The sequence below is a fragment of the Rhinichthys klamathensis genome, unplaced genomic scaffold, assembly GCF_029890125.1.
Source record: "Rhinichthys klamathensis goyatoka isolate OS25496 unplaced genomic scaffold, OSU_Roscu_1.1 h1tg000635l_1, whole genome shotgun sequence".
Lineage (NCBI taxonomy): Eukaryota > Metazoa > Chordata > Actinopteri > Cypriniformes > Leuciscidae > Rhinichthys > Rhinichthys klamathensis.
In genome coordinates this window covers 510,872-526,143 of record NW_026607081.1, presented here as the reverse complement: position 1 = coordinate 526,143, position 15,272 = coordinate 510,872, and the positions used below count along the sequence as shown (strand labels likewise).

Here is a 15,272-nt window from a genome sequence, read left to right as displayed (position 1 = left end):
CTTACATGTTTTTAGTCCTTGCACTTGTTTAAGAGAGACTGAACCGAGACCTTGATGTACTGCAGTGAACAGGAAGTCCTACTTTAACCAGCTCGTAGTTTGTCTCCACGGTAGACGGGATTTTTATACTCCATCCCCATCTCCACCCCATCCACAGCTCATAGCAGAAGAATGGGGAGAATTGTCCTCTTAAGAAAGGGATCAAAGGATTTTGAGTCACACATGTTCATTTTAATTGACTCTTTATAGAATTAATGGGACATAATAACATCTTAGTTTAATTGTTCTGACCTTTTAAACTATAGGCAGAGTCGTTTTACAGTCATTTTCCTGCCAGATCAGGTCTGTTCATTTAAGATGCTGACGTTGGTCATAAAAATAAATCCTTTATTTGTTCATATTAAAGGGATAAGAAACATTCTGTAAGCAAAGTCTGCATATTTCTTACTGACCCTGTTTGTTAATCTTTTTACATTGTTTAAGAGAGTAGTGAGTAGTATAATGATTTATGCATTTTGTGCAATGTCGTGATTGGTCAGAATCAGAGAGCCGTGTGATTAAAATAAAATAATTTCTTTTATGTACATTTGAAGAAATGAAGCTCCCTTCAACAAAGAGATTAGATCAGGGATTTGAAGGCAAAATTGTCTCAGACACAGTAATATTGCATGGTTATATTAAGTTAAATTGCAGTACAGTTAATTGTCAATTATTCTTACATTTATCTCTGATGGTCGTCGGAACAAGGACGACTCTTTGATGTATGACATTTATTGAGTTATTAAATGGAACGACTCCCAAAATTGGAAGGAGGAGAAAATATGAGAATGAAAATTCACATGCAAGAGAATTTATAAATGAATATGCCGTTTTATTTCCATGTTTTATTCTTAATTCTTTTCCCACCCTTTTTGCTGACAGAGAGTGAAGTGTTGTTCCAGACCCCATGAATTCAAACACCGGCCCCTGCAGTGATAAACGAAGAAACGTCTCTTACTTGACAAGTGGAAGTAAGGATCTGATGGCATAACTTCAAATCTGTATGTGCCCTTAGATTTATGGACTATGTTATAGAAGACAGTGTCAAGCAAGGATGAATTTTGTCCTTTTCTGAGACTATAGACTATAGAAACATTATCTGATCACCATCCCCAACCTGAAGCTCATGCTCCACCCAGAAGGCGTCTGGGAAAATGATGAGAAATAGCCTTTAAGAAGACCAATTACGGTAAGTCAAAATGACCTAAAAACACCAATACCTCAGCAATTTAGCTAATTATTACTAGAACAATGACTTTACAAGGGCTTTAGCAAATTGATATGACATAACTGTAGTCTATCTAGAAATTCTGGTCAGACTTGAACAAAAACAATAAAAAGGCCAGTATTCTTTCTTTCTTTCTTTCTTTCTTTCTTTCTTTCTTTCTTTCTTTCTTTCTTTCTTTCTTTCTTTCTTTCTTTCTTTCTTTCTTTCTTTCTTTCTTTCTTTCTTTCTTTCTTTCTTTCTTTCTTTCTTTCTTTCTTTCTTTCTTTCTTTCTTTCTTTCTTTCTTTCTTTCTTTCTATCCATCCATCTATCCATCCATACATCCATACATCCATCCATACATACATAAAAGCACATGAGTAAATTGAGGAAAGTCAAGTGATGCGAGTTCAAGTAGCATTTTGGAAATAAATGTCAGGCTCACTGTGGTCAAGCTGAAATGTCACTGAAAAACAGTGAGAAAGAATGAGAGATAATAATTGTATGATCACTAAAATTACAAAAGCGTCTCCCATTTCATTGTGTTCATCAGACGACAATAATTTTCGTTAATCAGTGAAATCAATGTAATATGGGCAGGTGTGGCACAGTAGATGAAGAAAAGTTGCATTTGCAAAACTTTCAAGGAGTGCTTAATGAGCTTTCAACACTGAACGTCTAAAAAACAGTGTTGCCCTGAAAGGATTGTCAACTGTAAGGAATTGTATAATCTCTTAAATGACTCTTATTATGTATTATAATAGCAGACACTTATTATAATGCTTTAGTCAGTCATACCCATAATTAAACATTCTGCAGTCCCAGTCTATCAATCATGCACATCATGACAGCTGGAAACACACAGGACAGTGTTGATGGTCACTGGATTTGAGCTGGACAGCGAGAACATGCGTTTGGAAAGATTCGGATATTTTCTCCTGTCCTTTCTACTTTGGTACATCACAGAAACCTCTGAACTTTCATGCTATGATCTGATGTCTGTAAATACGACTCGTACTTGAGCTTACTTGACTTCTTTATTATTCTGTTTTCCTCGTTCACATCACCGAACTGTGTGTCAAACATTCAACCTTCACGTCACTTCCGTTCCCAACGCTTAAAGTAACAAGCATTCGTTCTATCTTATTAATGTAACAAACATATTAATTTAACTAAACATCAGATTATCATACTAAGCATGCAACATTGTCATTCTCAATCACTTCTCAGAGATTCAAATCTCTTAATTATTATGAGGAATTAAGTGTGTGTGTGTTTAATATATTGCTACAATTGAAAGTAATACAGTATTAATTGACCAGCATTGGATTTTTAACTGTGGACTTTTGTTTCTGTGCTTCATCTCTTCTAATCTATCAGTAATTTAAAGGCATAGCAATTTATTACGGAAAAATGTTAACCCTTCAAGAACACTATCTCTTAGTGAGCTTTCCCTTTAGATCGCTGCATGCATGTACATATATACGAGCTGTGTGCATGCATGAAGTTCATTATTTTGTGCAGCCTTTGTTTTGAAAGCATAATGAACTCATTTCAGATCTATATTATGCTTGTTCATTTATCCATTTAATATTTGCACTTGTTTTCATACTACATCATGCCTTAAAGTTTAGATGCGCACAGTGTTGGGATTTTTTTTTAAAAGGATGTTTATCTCAGGGCTATTCATTTATAGCTTTAGTATGTGCATCAACTTTGATATTATCACCGGGTCTGCTTTGACATCACACAAAAACTTTCCTGTTCAATAGACCTTAGTCAGTATAGCGCCATATTTAATTTTTGACAGGAATTAAAACAAGCCTGGGAGGGATAAAATGTAGTGTGTTCAATGGATTGTAATGTTGCCAATCCAATTGTTCAGCTGACGAAATGTCTTTTACGAAAAAATAAACCCAAAAAACTTTCAGTAGACAAAAAAATACATAAAACTCTAGTTTTAAAAGTTGTGAAAATTATGTGATCTAGGATCTCTATACAGTGTGTCCCATTGTAAAGACTGTAAGTCTATCCCTCACACCCTCATTTTCGCCTGTTTTGTCCATCAAAGTTGATGTATTTGGTAGGAAATAGCACAACACAAAACAGTGTTGTAACATAATATATTCTAATCTGCATTTAAAACCCGCCTGGTAGCCCTTCTCTATATGATGATTGGCTGAGCCCTCAAGTGGGCAGGACTTGGTCAACAAATGGTCAATAATTATTATTATTTTTTATTTTTTTAATTGACATGGTTTACATAATTCACATCAATTAAAAATTTAAAAACACACCTCAGAGATAGACACAAATGTTAAGTCTTTTGCAACTTGTGAAGCAGGCAACTCGTTTGGTGTCCATATTGATAATCTTGCGTAATTGGCATCAAAATAGTTTAATTTTTTTTTAATTTTCGTTAAGTAATTTTGTATTTTAGTGGTAGTTTGAGAAGCAGCATTTAGTAGCATCATTGCAGTTTGTGGTTTTACTGTGTAACAGAATGAACCAGACTGCAATCTCTGAATCGAATATTTGCACGTGATTTAAATGCAGTATCAGTCACCAAGTTTTAATCTTAAGGCTTTTCATCTGACCAATATAAATGGGGGGTTTGGGGAGTAGGTAAGTAGGTGCCACCTGGTACAGTAGGGCGAATACAAGTAGGTCACTGCACAGCTTTAAGTTTATCCTAAACTAGTATGACATGACATTTAATGTAGCCATTTGGACCATATTTTTCAAAACAATGCCACTGAAAAAATAGTGTCCCACATTACCTGTATTCACTTTGTATGTGAAAATTGCGTAATTATCTGCTTAGTCTGACATTTTGTAATTTGTAAATGACAGCTCAGAACCAGAGCAATTATACTACAGTGTTCATGTATAGTACAATGTACATTTGACTCAGTAATTTTTGTAAAAGATAGATTTAAAGAAAAAAAAAAGTGTGACTCACCATGAAAATAATTTTTTTTCACACACTATTTGCAGTTCGGGTGGAGCGGAGGTCATTATATACCGATGTGTATAAAACATTTGAAGCAACAGTAGTTCATCCCAGAAAGACTTACTTTCACATACTGAGCTCTCTGTAAATAAAGAGATACAAGTCACATTCATGGACAAGGACTTCTAACTTGTAAGTATCAACACATTCATTATTTTAAGATTGTGACCTGGTTTTATTTAGTATATAATCATTGGATTTAGAAAACTAGCATTTTATATAAGATTAGGTAAGAAGTAAAGTACCAGTCAAAAGTTTAACTTTATTTTTCAGATTTTTATTCTAAATTCTCATAGAATTAGACTGCCATCTTCTAAAAAATAAAGCAATTGTAGAAGCCATTTATTTCGAATGATTAACCATCTAAGATGACAGCTTTGTTTTATAATTTGTCCATTCGCTCTCTCACCTTTGAAGCTTAAAGTATGTCTTGTGAGAATATTTGCACTAGGAACCAAACTGGAATTGGAAAAGCGGGAAGGGGAACGCAGCCAGTCAGTTTGCAATATCAGCCAGTGCAGTGATTCCAAAGGCATACAAGCATGTGGAAGGCATGGTAAGCGCTTCAAACTCTTCTGACTGCGCTGCATAGTGGGAATGAAATTTCAAATTTTAAGGTCTGATTGTTTTTTGCTCTTGCTTGTTCTCAGATGCAGTGCTGCAGGTGTGCTCTATTGACCTCCTTAAAGGCAGAAAAGGACAAAATCGACTGGAGCATCACACACATTATTATGAGAGCGATCACCTCATCATCCGTAGAGGACAGTGTTTCCAGATATGGGTTGAGCTGACACGAGCTTTTATTCCGAATAGAGACAAACTTCATCTGGAGCTGATACTTGGTCAGTTATAACCTTCTTTACCAACCACATGACAAAAAGTTTATTATTTCTACGCTCACTGGAATCACTTGTTCTTCTGTGTGCTTTACAGGTGATATCCCATCCATCCGAGACGGCACTCATGTGGTCGTTCCAATAGTGGAAGAATTCAAGAAAGACTGCTGGGGGGCAAAGATTGTTGAAAAGGGCCAAAACCGAATCAAACTGTGTGTGCAATCTGTTCCGACTGCTTGCGTTGGACGATACCAACTCAGTGTCGTGACTCACTGTACAGGAGGAAGATTCACTTCACCATGTGTTCCTGAAAATGACGTTTACATGCTGTTCAACCCCTGGTGTAAAGGTACGTGTTTCATTACACATCTGAAACTCAAACACACATATGCTGACAAGCTTTTAAGCAGAGAAGTAAAAATAGAAAGCACTTTTACATTTACTGCAACACCGTGTTGCATCGCGTCGCAACAGCTAGAAACGGTCTAACACTGGACGTGACAAAGAGACTATAGCAAATTTGTCCCTTCTATGAGAAGTATCGTGAGTGCTTGGAGTATGTCAAATATAGAACAAAGCATCAGTTTGCTGTCGGGATTTGTTGCGTCACATCCAGTGTAGACAACACCACTGATTAAAATGGGTTATATTGTATTTTGTTGCGTCGCATCACACCGCTCGTTTCCATGTAGACATGGTGTAACTCTTCAGTTAAAATTAAACTTTCTCTTCTCACTTTATCAGATGACTATGTGTACTTGGATAACGACTCGGAGAGAGTTGAGTATGTGCTGAACGACATGGGCAGAATCTACTATGGAACTAAACAGCAGATTGGCTGCAGGACATGGAACTTTGGTCAAGTAAGTGTTAAACTTTCATTCATACAGTATTACAAAACTCAAGCCTGAGATTTGCGTAGAAAGCCTGAGATTTTGTAAACTATTACTAGAAAAACTGGTTAACTGGCTGAAATGTTTCTATCTAAATTTTTTCACTCTGATCTGTGATAGGTAGTTTGAGGAGGGAGTCTTGGCTGCATGTATGTATGTGTTGGAGAAGAGTTGTACCCCTTGCTCAGGATGGAGAAGCCCCATCAACATCTCCAGAGTGGTGTCGGACATGGTGAGTATTCATTTTCTTTCCCATTTGAATTTGGAAAGCCTAACAAACTGTCTGATTTGCTCTGTTTTGCAAAAAACACAACGTTTTCAACCATCTCTCTTTAAAGGGGGGGTGAAATGCTGTTTCATGCATAGTGAGTTTTTTACACTGTTAAAGAGTTGGATTCCCATGCTAAACATGGACAAAGTTTCAAAAATGAAGTTGTAAGTTTGATGGAGTAATTCTGTTCCAAAAATACTCCTTCCGGGTTGTCACAAGTTTCGGAAAGTTTTTTTCGAATACGGGCGTGTGTGATGTCAGAGTGGCCGGAATTTCCTTATACGGGTCTTAAGGGCACTTCTCCCGGAAGGGCGCGCGCGCATCTGTAGCCTAGTGCGTGCGAGAGTACGCCTATGCCCATCAGAGCGCTGGGCTCGGCTGCGCTGCAATTAAAAAATGGCACCAAAAAAGTGTGTTTTTGGTTGCCAGGGCAAGACAACACTGCACAAATTTCCAAAGAACCCAGCGTTAAGGGACCTGTGGATGGATTTTGTTTTTCCAGAGCAGCAACGGAGTTGTGCAAGTGTTTTTGTTTGTTCCCTTTATTTCGACGGTAATAGTTTTATAAACAAGACCCAGTTCAACGCCGGATTTGCAGATCGCCTAATACTTAAAGATGGAGCAGTCCCAACGATAAAGGTTCACGGTCGTGCGTTGGAACCGCAGGCGGTGAGTAAAACTGCTTCAAATGTCTGTGAGTTGTTAACTATCGGCGTGTAAGCACAGCAAGTAAACAACATGATCACATACAGTTAATGTATCTATGGAGCATGCGATGTATGGTGTGTGTGTGTGTGTGTGTGTGTTTAAATACATTTGTTTAGCTGGCCACTGTAGGTGTCAGTTTGTTTATTGTAAAAATAAATCATGTCCTCATAAACCACGAGTCTGTCTGTTTACAACACACAAATGTTATAAAACTTGTGCATGACATGGTGTTCTAAAAACACTGCGCTCAAGTTCAAATCATTTATATTTAAAAAAAAAAAACGCTCGAGACCTTATGGTTTTCACCCATTTCACTGCCCATCTCACGTTTTTGTGAGCAAAAACGCGTTCTGTATGAACGAGCCCTTAGTATTGTTTAGATCCTTGTTCTGCATGGGATTACTATCTGATTGTTAGCCATGGTTTATTTTCGGATGTCACTCACAGCTTCCAGACGCTCTCAACGCAAAAGCTTCGCGCGCTCGTGTCGTGATTATTTAGCTCCGCCCACACGGCAAGCCTCCACCCGCTCGGGTTTTTCCGGAAAGACTCGGTACAGCCTATCTTTCTTTTATAAATATAATAAAACTAAAGACTTTTTGGAGATATGAAGGATGCAATACTACTTTATAGGTACTCAAGATTAACATGAGATTGAGTGAAACTGAGTGTTTCACCCCCCCTTTAACAGGTTATTGCCAACAAAGACTGTGGTGTGTTGGTGGGTAACTGGTCAAACTGCTATGGAGACGGAACTGCTCCTACTTCCTGGTGCAGCAGCAGCGCCATCCAGAAACAGTTCCACAAATGTGGAGGAATACCTGTCAAATATGGACAGAGCTTGGCCTTCGCTGGAGTCACCAACACACGTAAGAGTTCAGGCAGAATGGACAAGGAGAAAATAAGGGTTGAGAAAGGGATTGTAGATGTAATGCACACAGTCTTCTTCTCTTTCTCGTAGTGTTGAGATGTTTGGGCATTCCTGTTCGTCCGGTCACAAACTTCTGTTCTGCTCATGACACTGACGTTTGTTTGACAAGGGACGTCTATTTTGATGAGAAATTTCAGCTGATTGATTACATGAACCGTGATTCAATCTGGTAAGTATCGTGAACATTTGTGATGTTACCTCAAAAGTTCCTCTGAATATGCATGAAGTGAATGTCTTTCTTCTTCTCTTCGTGTAGGAACTATCACGTGTGGAATGAGGCCTGGATGGCTCGTCCCGACCTGCCATCTGGTTTTGGAGGTTGGCAGGTGGTTGACTCCACTCCTCAACTGACCAGCCAGGGCTTCTTCCGCTGCGGCCCAACATCTGTTGCTGCGATCCGCAGTGGACAGACCTTCCTGAAGCACGACGTGCCCTTCCTTTTCGCAGAAGTGCGTTAATTCCTTTATATTCTATCATGAATGGTTTAAATGGTTCTCTCTCATGTATCTGATAAATGCAATATATGCTAGATTAGTAATGTTTCTCATGTTCTAGGTGAACAATGATAGAGTCTACTGGCAGCGGAGATGTGATGGGACCTTTAGTGTTGTTCACGTTGAGAAAAGTGCTGCAGGTCACTGCATCAGCACCAAGGCCGTCGGCTCAGACAAACGATATCACTCACCTCTACAAACATCCACGAGGTGAAAACACATCTCAGTATGGTAACAGTCACACTTGGGAAATGTCTTGAATTTAAATGTCGACTTTATTAACATTTATCAGGTACGGAGGAAGAGCATACTGCTATAGAAACAGCCATTCGTCACGGCTCCAAGCGATGCACATACCCATTGCCCTGCGCGGAAGATGTGACCGTCAAAGTCAGCATGCATGGGGAAGGACCATGTGTAGGGAAGGATGCTGTGCTTTCCATCATTTTGCAGAATAAATGCAACTCGCCTCGTACCATCACCCTCTACAGTCAAGAGGCAGCCACATACTACACCGGAGTCCATAATGCTTTAGTGAGGAAGAGGAGCCAAGTGAACATTGAGCTGAAGGCCAGTGAGGGTGAGTGATGATAAAAGCTTGGAATCAACCCTGTGTTTTATGAGAGAGATTGCAGATACGTCTACATTAATACAGATTAGTGTTGTCAAAAGTAATTTTCAGTAAGTGAAATTTGAAAAATGTGACCGTTTGAGCGCTGTTGAATGGTATCGTAAACACCTCTGATTGGCCATTGTACTCACATGCTCATTGGGTATGTTTGTGATTGGCTAATCAACAGCGCTCAAAGCGTCACATTTTTTAAATTTCAGTACCGAATAGGTACCGAAGTCGGTACTTTTGACAACACTAATACAGATTAATTTTCCGTCCACACTGAGACGAGCTTCATGAAGACGCTCTCCAAAATAGATAAGGGGATGGCAACATGCACAGTGTTACTAAAGATACATGTTTTTTATATTACATTTCTGCAAAGATGACAGATTTACTCACAATTGCTATAAACCACACATTGAATGGCGATTGAGTGTGACCTGGATGCACCTCTTAGTGTTGGGATAGAACTAAAATGATGATGCCAGAAGAATAGTGTGAGAACTTAATTAAGTCTGGTCTCTCGGTATCATCTCAGTGAGTTATTACATTTTACGCATACACAGTAAGATGATTTAAAAGTAGTTCCAATAGTTCACTTCAAAATGAAAATTCTGTCATTTACTCACCCTCAAGTTGTTCCAAAGCTGTTTGAATTTCTTTCTTCTGCTGAACACAAAATTAGATATTTTGAAGAATGTTGGTGACCCAACTGCTGATGTACCCCATTGACTTCCATAGTATTTTTTGGATGGGTACACTGACCACTTTAAGTATCTGGGCTCCACCATCACCAGTCACTTGTTGCTTGATAAAGAAATAGACACACGTATTGCAAGAGCTGCTGCAATATTGTCCAAACTGAGCAAGAAAGTGTGGGATAACAATAACATCTCATTGAATACCAAACTCAGAGTATACCAAGCATGCGTTCTCAACACCTTGGTGTATAGCAGCGAAACCTGGACGACATTTGCCAGACAGGAAAACCGCTTGAACAGTTTCCATCTCCGCTGCCTGCGTCGAATCCTTGGTATAAACTGGGAAGACAAGATCACCAACACATCTGTCCTGGAACAGACAAATTCCCACAGCATGCACCTGTTGCTAACTCAACGTAGGCTGTGCTGGATAGGTCATGTGCGCCGTATGAAGGACGGCCGTATTCCCAAGGATATACTGTATGGTGAACTAGCTACAGGGCACCGTCCTGTAGGCCGACCAGCACTGCGTTACAAGGATGTTCTCAAGCGTGATTTGAAAACCACTGGCATATCCCCGGATACCTGGGAGCCTCTTGCAGAAAATCGCAGAGCATGGAGAACTACAGTAAGTGATGGAATCCAAAGGGGAGAAGCGAAGAGACTCCAGCAGTTAAAGGACAAAAGAAGTCACAGGAAGGAGGGGAAACCAAGCCATGACTCCAACCCGCCATCCAGCTTTGTCTGCCTAAATTGCGGCAGAGACTGCCATGCAAGGATAGGACTACTGAGCCACAACAAAATTGACTGAAAAAGATAAAGAAGGCGCAGCCATTGTCTTTCGAGACAGAAGGGGCCTATATATACAATGGGGTACATCAACTGTCTGGTAACCAACATTCTTCAAAACACTTCTTTTGTGTTCAGCAGAAGAAAGAAACTTGAGGGTGAGTAAATTATGACAGAATTTTCATTTTGAAGTGAACTATTCCTTTAATTTTCTAAAATTTCAGTGAAGACAAGAAACATTTGGAGCACTTAAAACGCTAGTGTGGGTGGAAACGTTTAGTGTGGTGTCTTGAAACGAAAACGCCATTTTCAAATGCATCTAGATCTATGTAGCATGCAACTGTTTTAAAAGGAGACTTGTTTATCTCTTTTCATTCAATAGTCCAGACTCTACCGTGGACCCTGCGATATGACGAGTATAAGAACCACCTAGTGGATCAGGCGGCCTTGATGCTCCATCTCTTTGGACAGGTCGCTCAGACCAAACAGATTCTGGCCACTCAGTTCCACTTCAGAACTGCGCACTCCAGATCTAGTTATATCTGTGAGTCTAGCAGGTTCTCTCTTTTAAACTCTTTATGGGTTGGTGATGGCCTAGAATACAAGGGTTACATGATTATTGGTGGGAACTGGCCATGGATTTTACGGTTCATAAACTTGAAATACATTTAAATAAATTGTTTACCTTTCAGCCTGTATGTGATGCAGTCCTGGGTCAAGAAGTGCCAGTCAAAATCACATTCCAAAATCCACTGCCTTGTGTCCTAAAGAATGTGATATTTCGTATTGAGGGTCTGGGACTGAAGCATTCCAGAATTGTTAGCTATGGGTAAGATAAATTTAACACAATCTCGCAAGAAAACAACTACTTTACAAGGTGATGATTTAATATGAATTTGTGCGGTGTTAGAAAAAAGTACACATTAAAAAAAGTCTTAAACATAACCATCACTGGTGCGCAAGCAGATCGTACAAGACTGAACGAATGAGATTTGAGATACAAGACAGAACGAATTAGTCATCAATTTGCCAAAACATCAAATAGTTGTGGAATGCCAGGAGCTTGTGTTGAATTAATTATATATATACACTCACCGGCCACTTTATTAGGTACCCCATGCTAGTAACGGGTTGGACCCCCTTTTGCCTTCAGAACTGCCTCAATTCTTCGTGGCATAGATTCAACAAGGTGCTGGAAGCATTCCTCAGGGAGTTTGGTCCATATTGACATGATGGCATCACACAGTTGCCGCAGATTTGTCGGCTGCACATCCATGATGCGAATCTCCCGTTCCACCACATCCCAAAGATGCTCTATTGGGTTGAGATCTGGTGACTGTGGAGGCCATTTTAGTACAGTGAACTCATTGTCATGTTCAAGAAACCAATTTGAAATGATTAGAGCTTTGTGACATGGTGGAAGTAGCCATCAGAGGATGGGTACATGGTGGCCATAAAGGGATGGACATGGTCAGAAACAATGCTCAGGTAGGCCGTGGCATTTAAACGATGCCCAATTGGCACTAAGGGGCCTAAAGTGTGCCAGGAAAACATCCCCCACACCATTACACCACCACCACCAGCCTGCACAGTGGTAACAAGGCATGATGGTTCCATGTTCTCATTCTGTTTACGCCAAATTCTGACTCTAACATCTGAATGTCTCAACAGAAATCGAGACTCATCAGACCAGGCAACATTTTTCCAGTCTTCAACTGTTCAATTTTGGTGAGCTCTTGCAAATTGTAGCCTCTTTTTCCTATTTGTAGTGGAGATGAGTGGTACCCGGTGGAGTCTTCTGCTGTTGTAGCCCATCCGCCTCAAGGTTGTGCGTGTTGTGGCTTCACAAATGCTTTGCTGCATACCTCGGTTGTAACGAGTGGTTATTTCAGTCACTGTTGCCCTTCTATCAGCTCGAACCAGTCTGGCCATTCTCCTCTGACCTCTGGCATCAACAAGGCATTTCCGCCCACAGAACTGCCGCTCACTGGATGTTTTTTCTTTTTCGGACCATTCTCTGTAAACCCTAGAGATGGTTGTGCGTGAAAATCCCAGTAGATTAGCAGTTTCTGAAATACTCAGACCAGCCCTTCTGGCACCAACAATCATGCCACGTTCAAAGTCACTCAAATCAACTTTCTTCCCCATACTGATGCTTGGTTTGAACTGCAGGAGATTGTCTTGACCATGTCTACATGCCTAAATGCACTGAGTTGCCGCCATGTGATTGGCTGCTTAAAATTAAGTGTTAACGAGCAGTTGGACAGGTGTACCTAATAAAGTGGCCGGTGAGTGTATATATATATATATTTATTTTTATTTTTTTATTGTTATGATACAATATTAGGATATGTAATATGTGTTGCTATATGGTTTTAGTATGTAATAATTCTCTTTTTCTCAGTGATATCGCAAGCCTGGGCACAGTGAATCTGACAGAGACATTTATTCCAGTGCGACATGGTGCACAGAAACTACTGGCGTCCCTCGACTGTCCTCAACTCAATCAAGTGCATGGTGTCAACATGTTGCCAACATTACTGTTAAACAGTGAAAAAGTTTCTTTGAACTGTAAACTTGTTCATCATGATCTCAGAGGAGATTGCCCTCAGGGTGTTTTATGCCTGACATTTTTTCATCTTGTCATAAAAAAATAAAAAAATAATTCTGAATAAAAACATTTGAGAACTTGTATATTTTTGGTTGTTGTTATGGTGAATATTTCTATCATTTAGCCATTTTGTTAATTATGTGCTGCCTCAGCATCAAGAACAATGTCTATAATTTATTTACTTTTATGTGTGATAAGTCTGTAGTACTTCTGGGTAATAATAATAATCTGGACCAACATTCAAAATGGAATTGTTGAATTGTCAAACATCCCATTATGAAAGCTATGCCTACTGTATGTTGCAATAACATTCAAATTATAATAAATGTATATGTATAAACACACCCATCTCTATGTGTCATTTACAGCAGCCGTGTGGGTTGGACTATAGGTGTGTGCAAGTTTACGAGTGTAGGCATCCAAATTTGATTCCTTCACATACAGGTCCTTCTCAAAAAATTAGCATATTGTGATAAAGTTCATTATTTTCCATAATGTAATGATACAAATTAAACTTTCATATATTTTAGATTCATTGCACACCAACTGAAATATTTCAGGTCTTTTATTGTTTTAATACTGATGATTTTGGCATACAGCTCATGAAAACCCAAAATTCCTGTCTCAAAAAATTAGCATATTTCATCCGACCAATAAAATAAATGTTTTTAATACAAAAAAAAAAGTCAACCTTCAAATAATTAGGTTCAGTTATGCACTCAATAGTCAATACTTGGTCGGGAATCCTTTTGCAGAAATGACTGCTTCAATGCGGCGTGGCATGGAGGCAATCAGCCTGTGGCACTGCTGAGGTGTTATGGAGGCCCAGGATGCTTCGATAGCGGCCTTAAGCTCATCCAGAGTGTTGGGTCTTGCGTCTCTCAACTTTCTCTTCACAATATCCCACAGATTCTCTATGGGGTTCAGGTCAGGAGAGCTGGCAGGCCAATTGAGCACAGTAATACCATGGTCAGTAAACCATTTACCAGTGGTTTTGGCACTGTGAGCAGGTGCCAGGTCGTGCTGAAAAATGAAATCTTCATCTCCATAAAGCTTTTCAGCAGATGGAAGCATGAAGTGCTCCAAAATCTCCTGATAGCTAGCTGCATTGACCCTGCCCTTGATAAAACACAGTGCACCAACACCAGCAGCTGACATGGCACCCCAGACCATCACTGACTGTGGGTACTTGACACTGGACTTGAGGCATTTTGGCATTTCCTTCTCCCCAGTCTTCCTCCAGACTCTGGCACCTTGATTTCCGAATGACATGCAAAACTGAGCAACAGTCCAGTGCTGCTTCTCTGTAGCCCATGTCAGGCGCTTCTGCCGCTGTTTCTGGTTCAAAAGTGGCTTGACCTGGGGAATGCGGCACCTGTAGCCCATTTCCTGCACACGCCTGTGCACGGTGGCTCTGGATGTTTCTACTCCAGACTCAGTCCACTGCTTCCGCAGGTCCCCCAAGGTCTGGAATCGGTCCTTCTCCACAATCTTCCTCAGGGTCCGGTCACCTCTTCTCGTTGTGCAGCGTTTTTTGCCACACTTTTTCCTTCCCACAGACTTCCCACCGAGGTGCCTTGATACAGCACTCTGGGAACAGCCTATTTGTTCAGAAATTTCTTTCTGTCTTACCCTCTTGCTTGAGGGTGTCAATGATGACCTTCTGGACAGCAGTCAGGTCGGAGGTCTTACCCATGATTGCGGTTTTGAGTAATGAAACAGGCTGGGAGTTTTTAAAAGCCTCAGGAATCTTTTGCAGGTGTTTAGAGTTAATTAGTTGATTCAGATGATTAGGTTAATAGCTTGTTTAGAGACCCTTTTCATGATATTCTAATTTTTTGAGACAGGAATTTTGTGTTTTCATGAGCTGTATGCCAAAATCATCAGTATTAAAACAATAAAAGACCTGAAATATTTCAGTTGGTGTGCAATGAATCTAAAATATATGAAAGTTTAATTTTTATCATTACATTATGGAAAATAATGAACTTTATCACAATATGCTAATTTTTTTAGAAGGACCTGTATATGTATCCAAGTGTTTCAGATATGTAATGATATATTATATATTCTAGGGGCTCTATATTCTAGCTGAGCCCCCAGTGTGAGCTTTTAGTTTTAGTTTTAGAACATTATATTGGACCGCCATGTTATTTTGCTCTAC

At 39.7% G+C, this 15,272-nt stretch overlaps 2 protein-coding genes across 2 annotated transcripts; both read left to right on the top strand.

The window, feature by feature from the left end:
* The first annotated feature begins 4,683 nt into the window (after positions 1–4,683).
* Positions 4,684–8,357, top strand: LOC130076255 (protein-glutamine gamma-glutamyltransferase K-like). The gene is made up of 8 exons (XM_056241278.1): positions 4,684–4,690; positions 4,909–5,100; positions 5,192–5,443; positions 5,839–5,957; positions 6,112–6,219; positions 7,658–7,835; positions 7,928–8,066; positions 8,154–8,357. The coding sequence occupies exons 1-8, from the start codon at positions 4,684–4,686 to the stop codon at positions 8,353–8,355; spliced, it is 1,197 nt and encodes a 398-aa protein (XP_056097253.1). The 3' UTR covers positions 8,356–8,357.
* A 103-nt stretch (positions 8,358–8,460) lies between these two features.
* On the top strand, positions 8,461–13,012 carry LOC130076262 (protein-glutamine gamma-glutamyltransferase K-like). Its single transcript, XM_056241285.1, has 5 exons — positions 8,461–8,601; positions 8,684–8,971; positions 10,880–11,041; positions 11,190–11,326; positions 12,902–13,012. The coding sequence occupies exons 1-4, from the start codon at positions 8,490–8,492 to the stop codon at positions 11,198–11,200; spliced, it is 573 nt and encodes a 190-aa protein (XP_056097260.1). The 5' UTR covers positions 8,461–8,489; the 3' UTR covers positions 11,201–11,326; positions 12,902–13,012.
* The last annotated feature ends 2,260 nt before the right edge of the window (positions 13,013–15,272 follow it).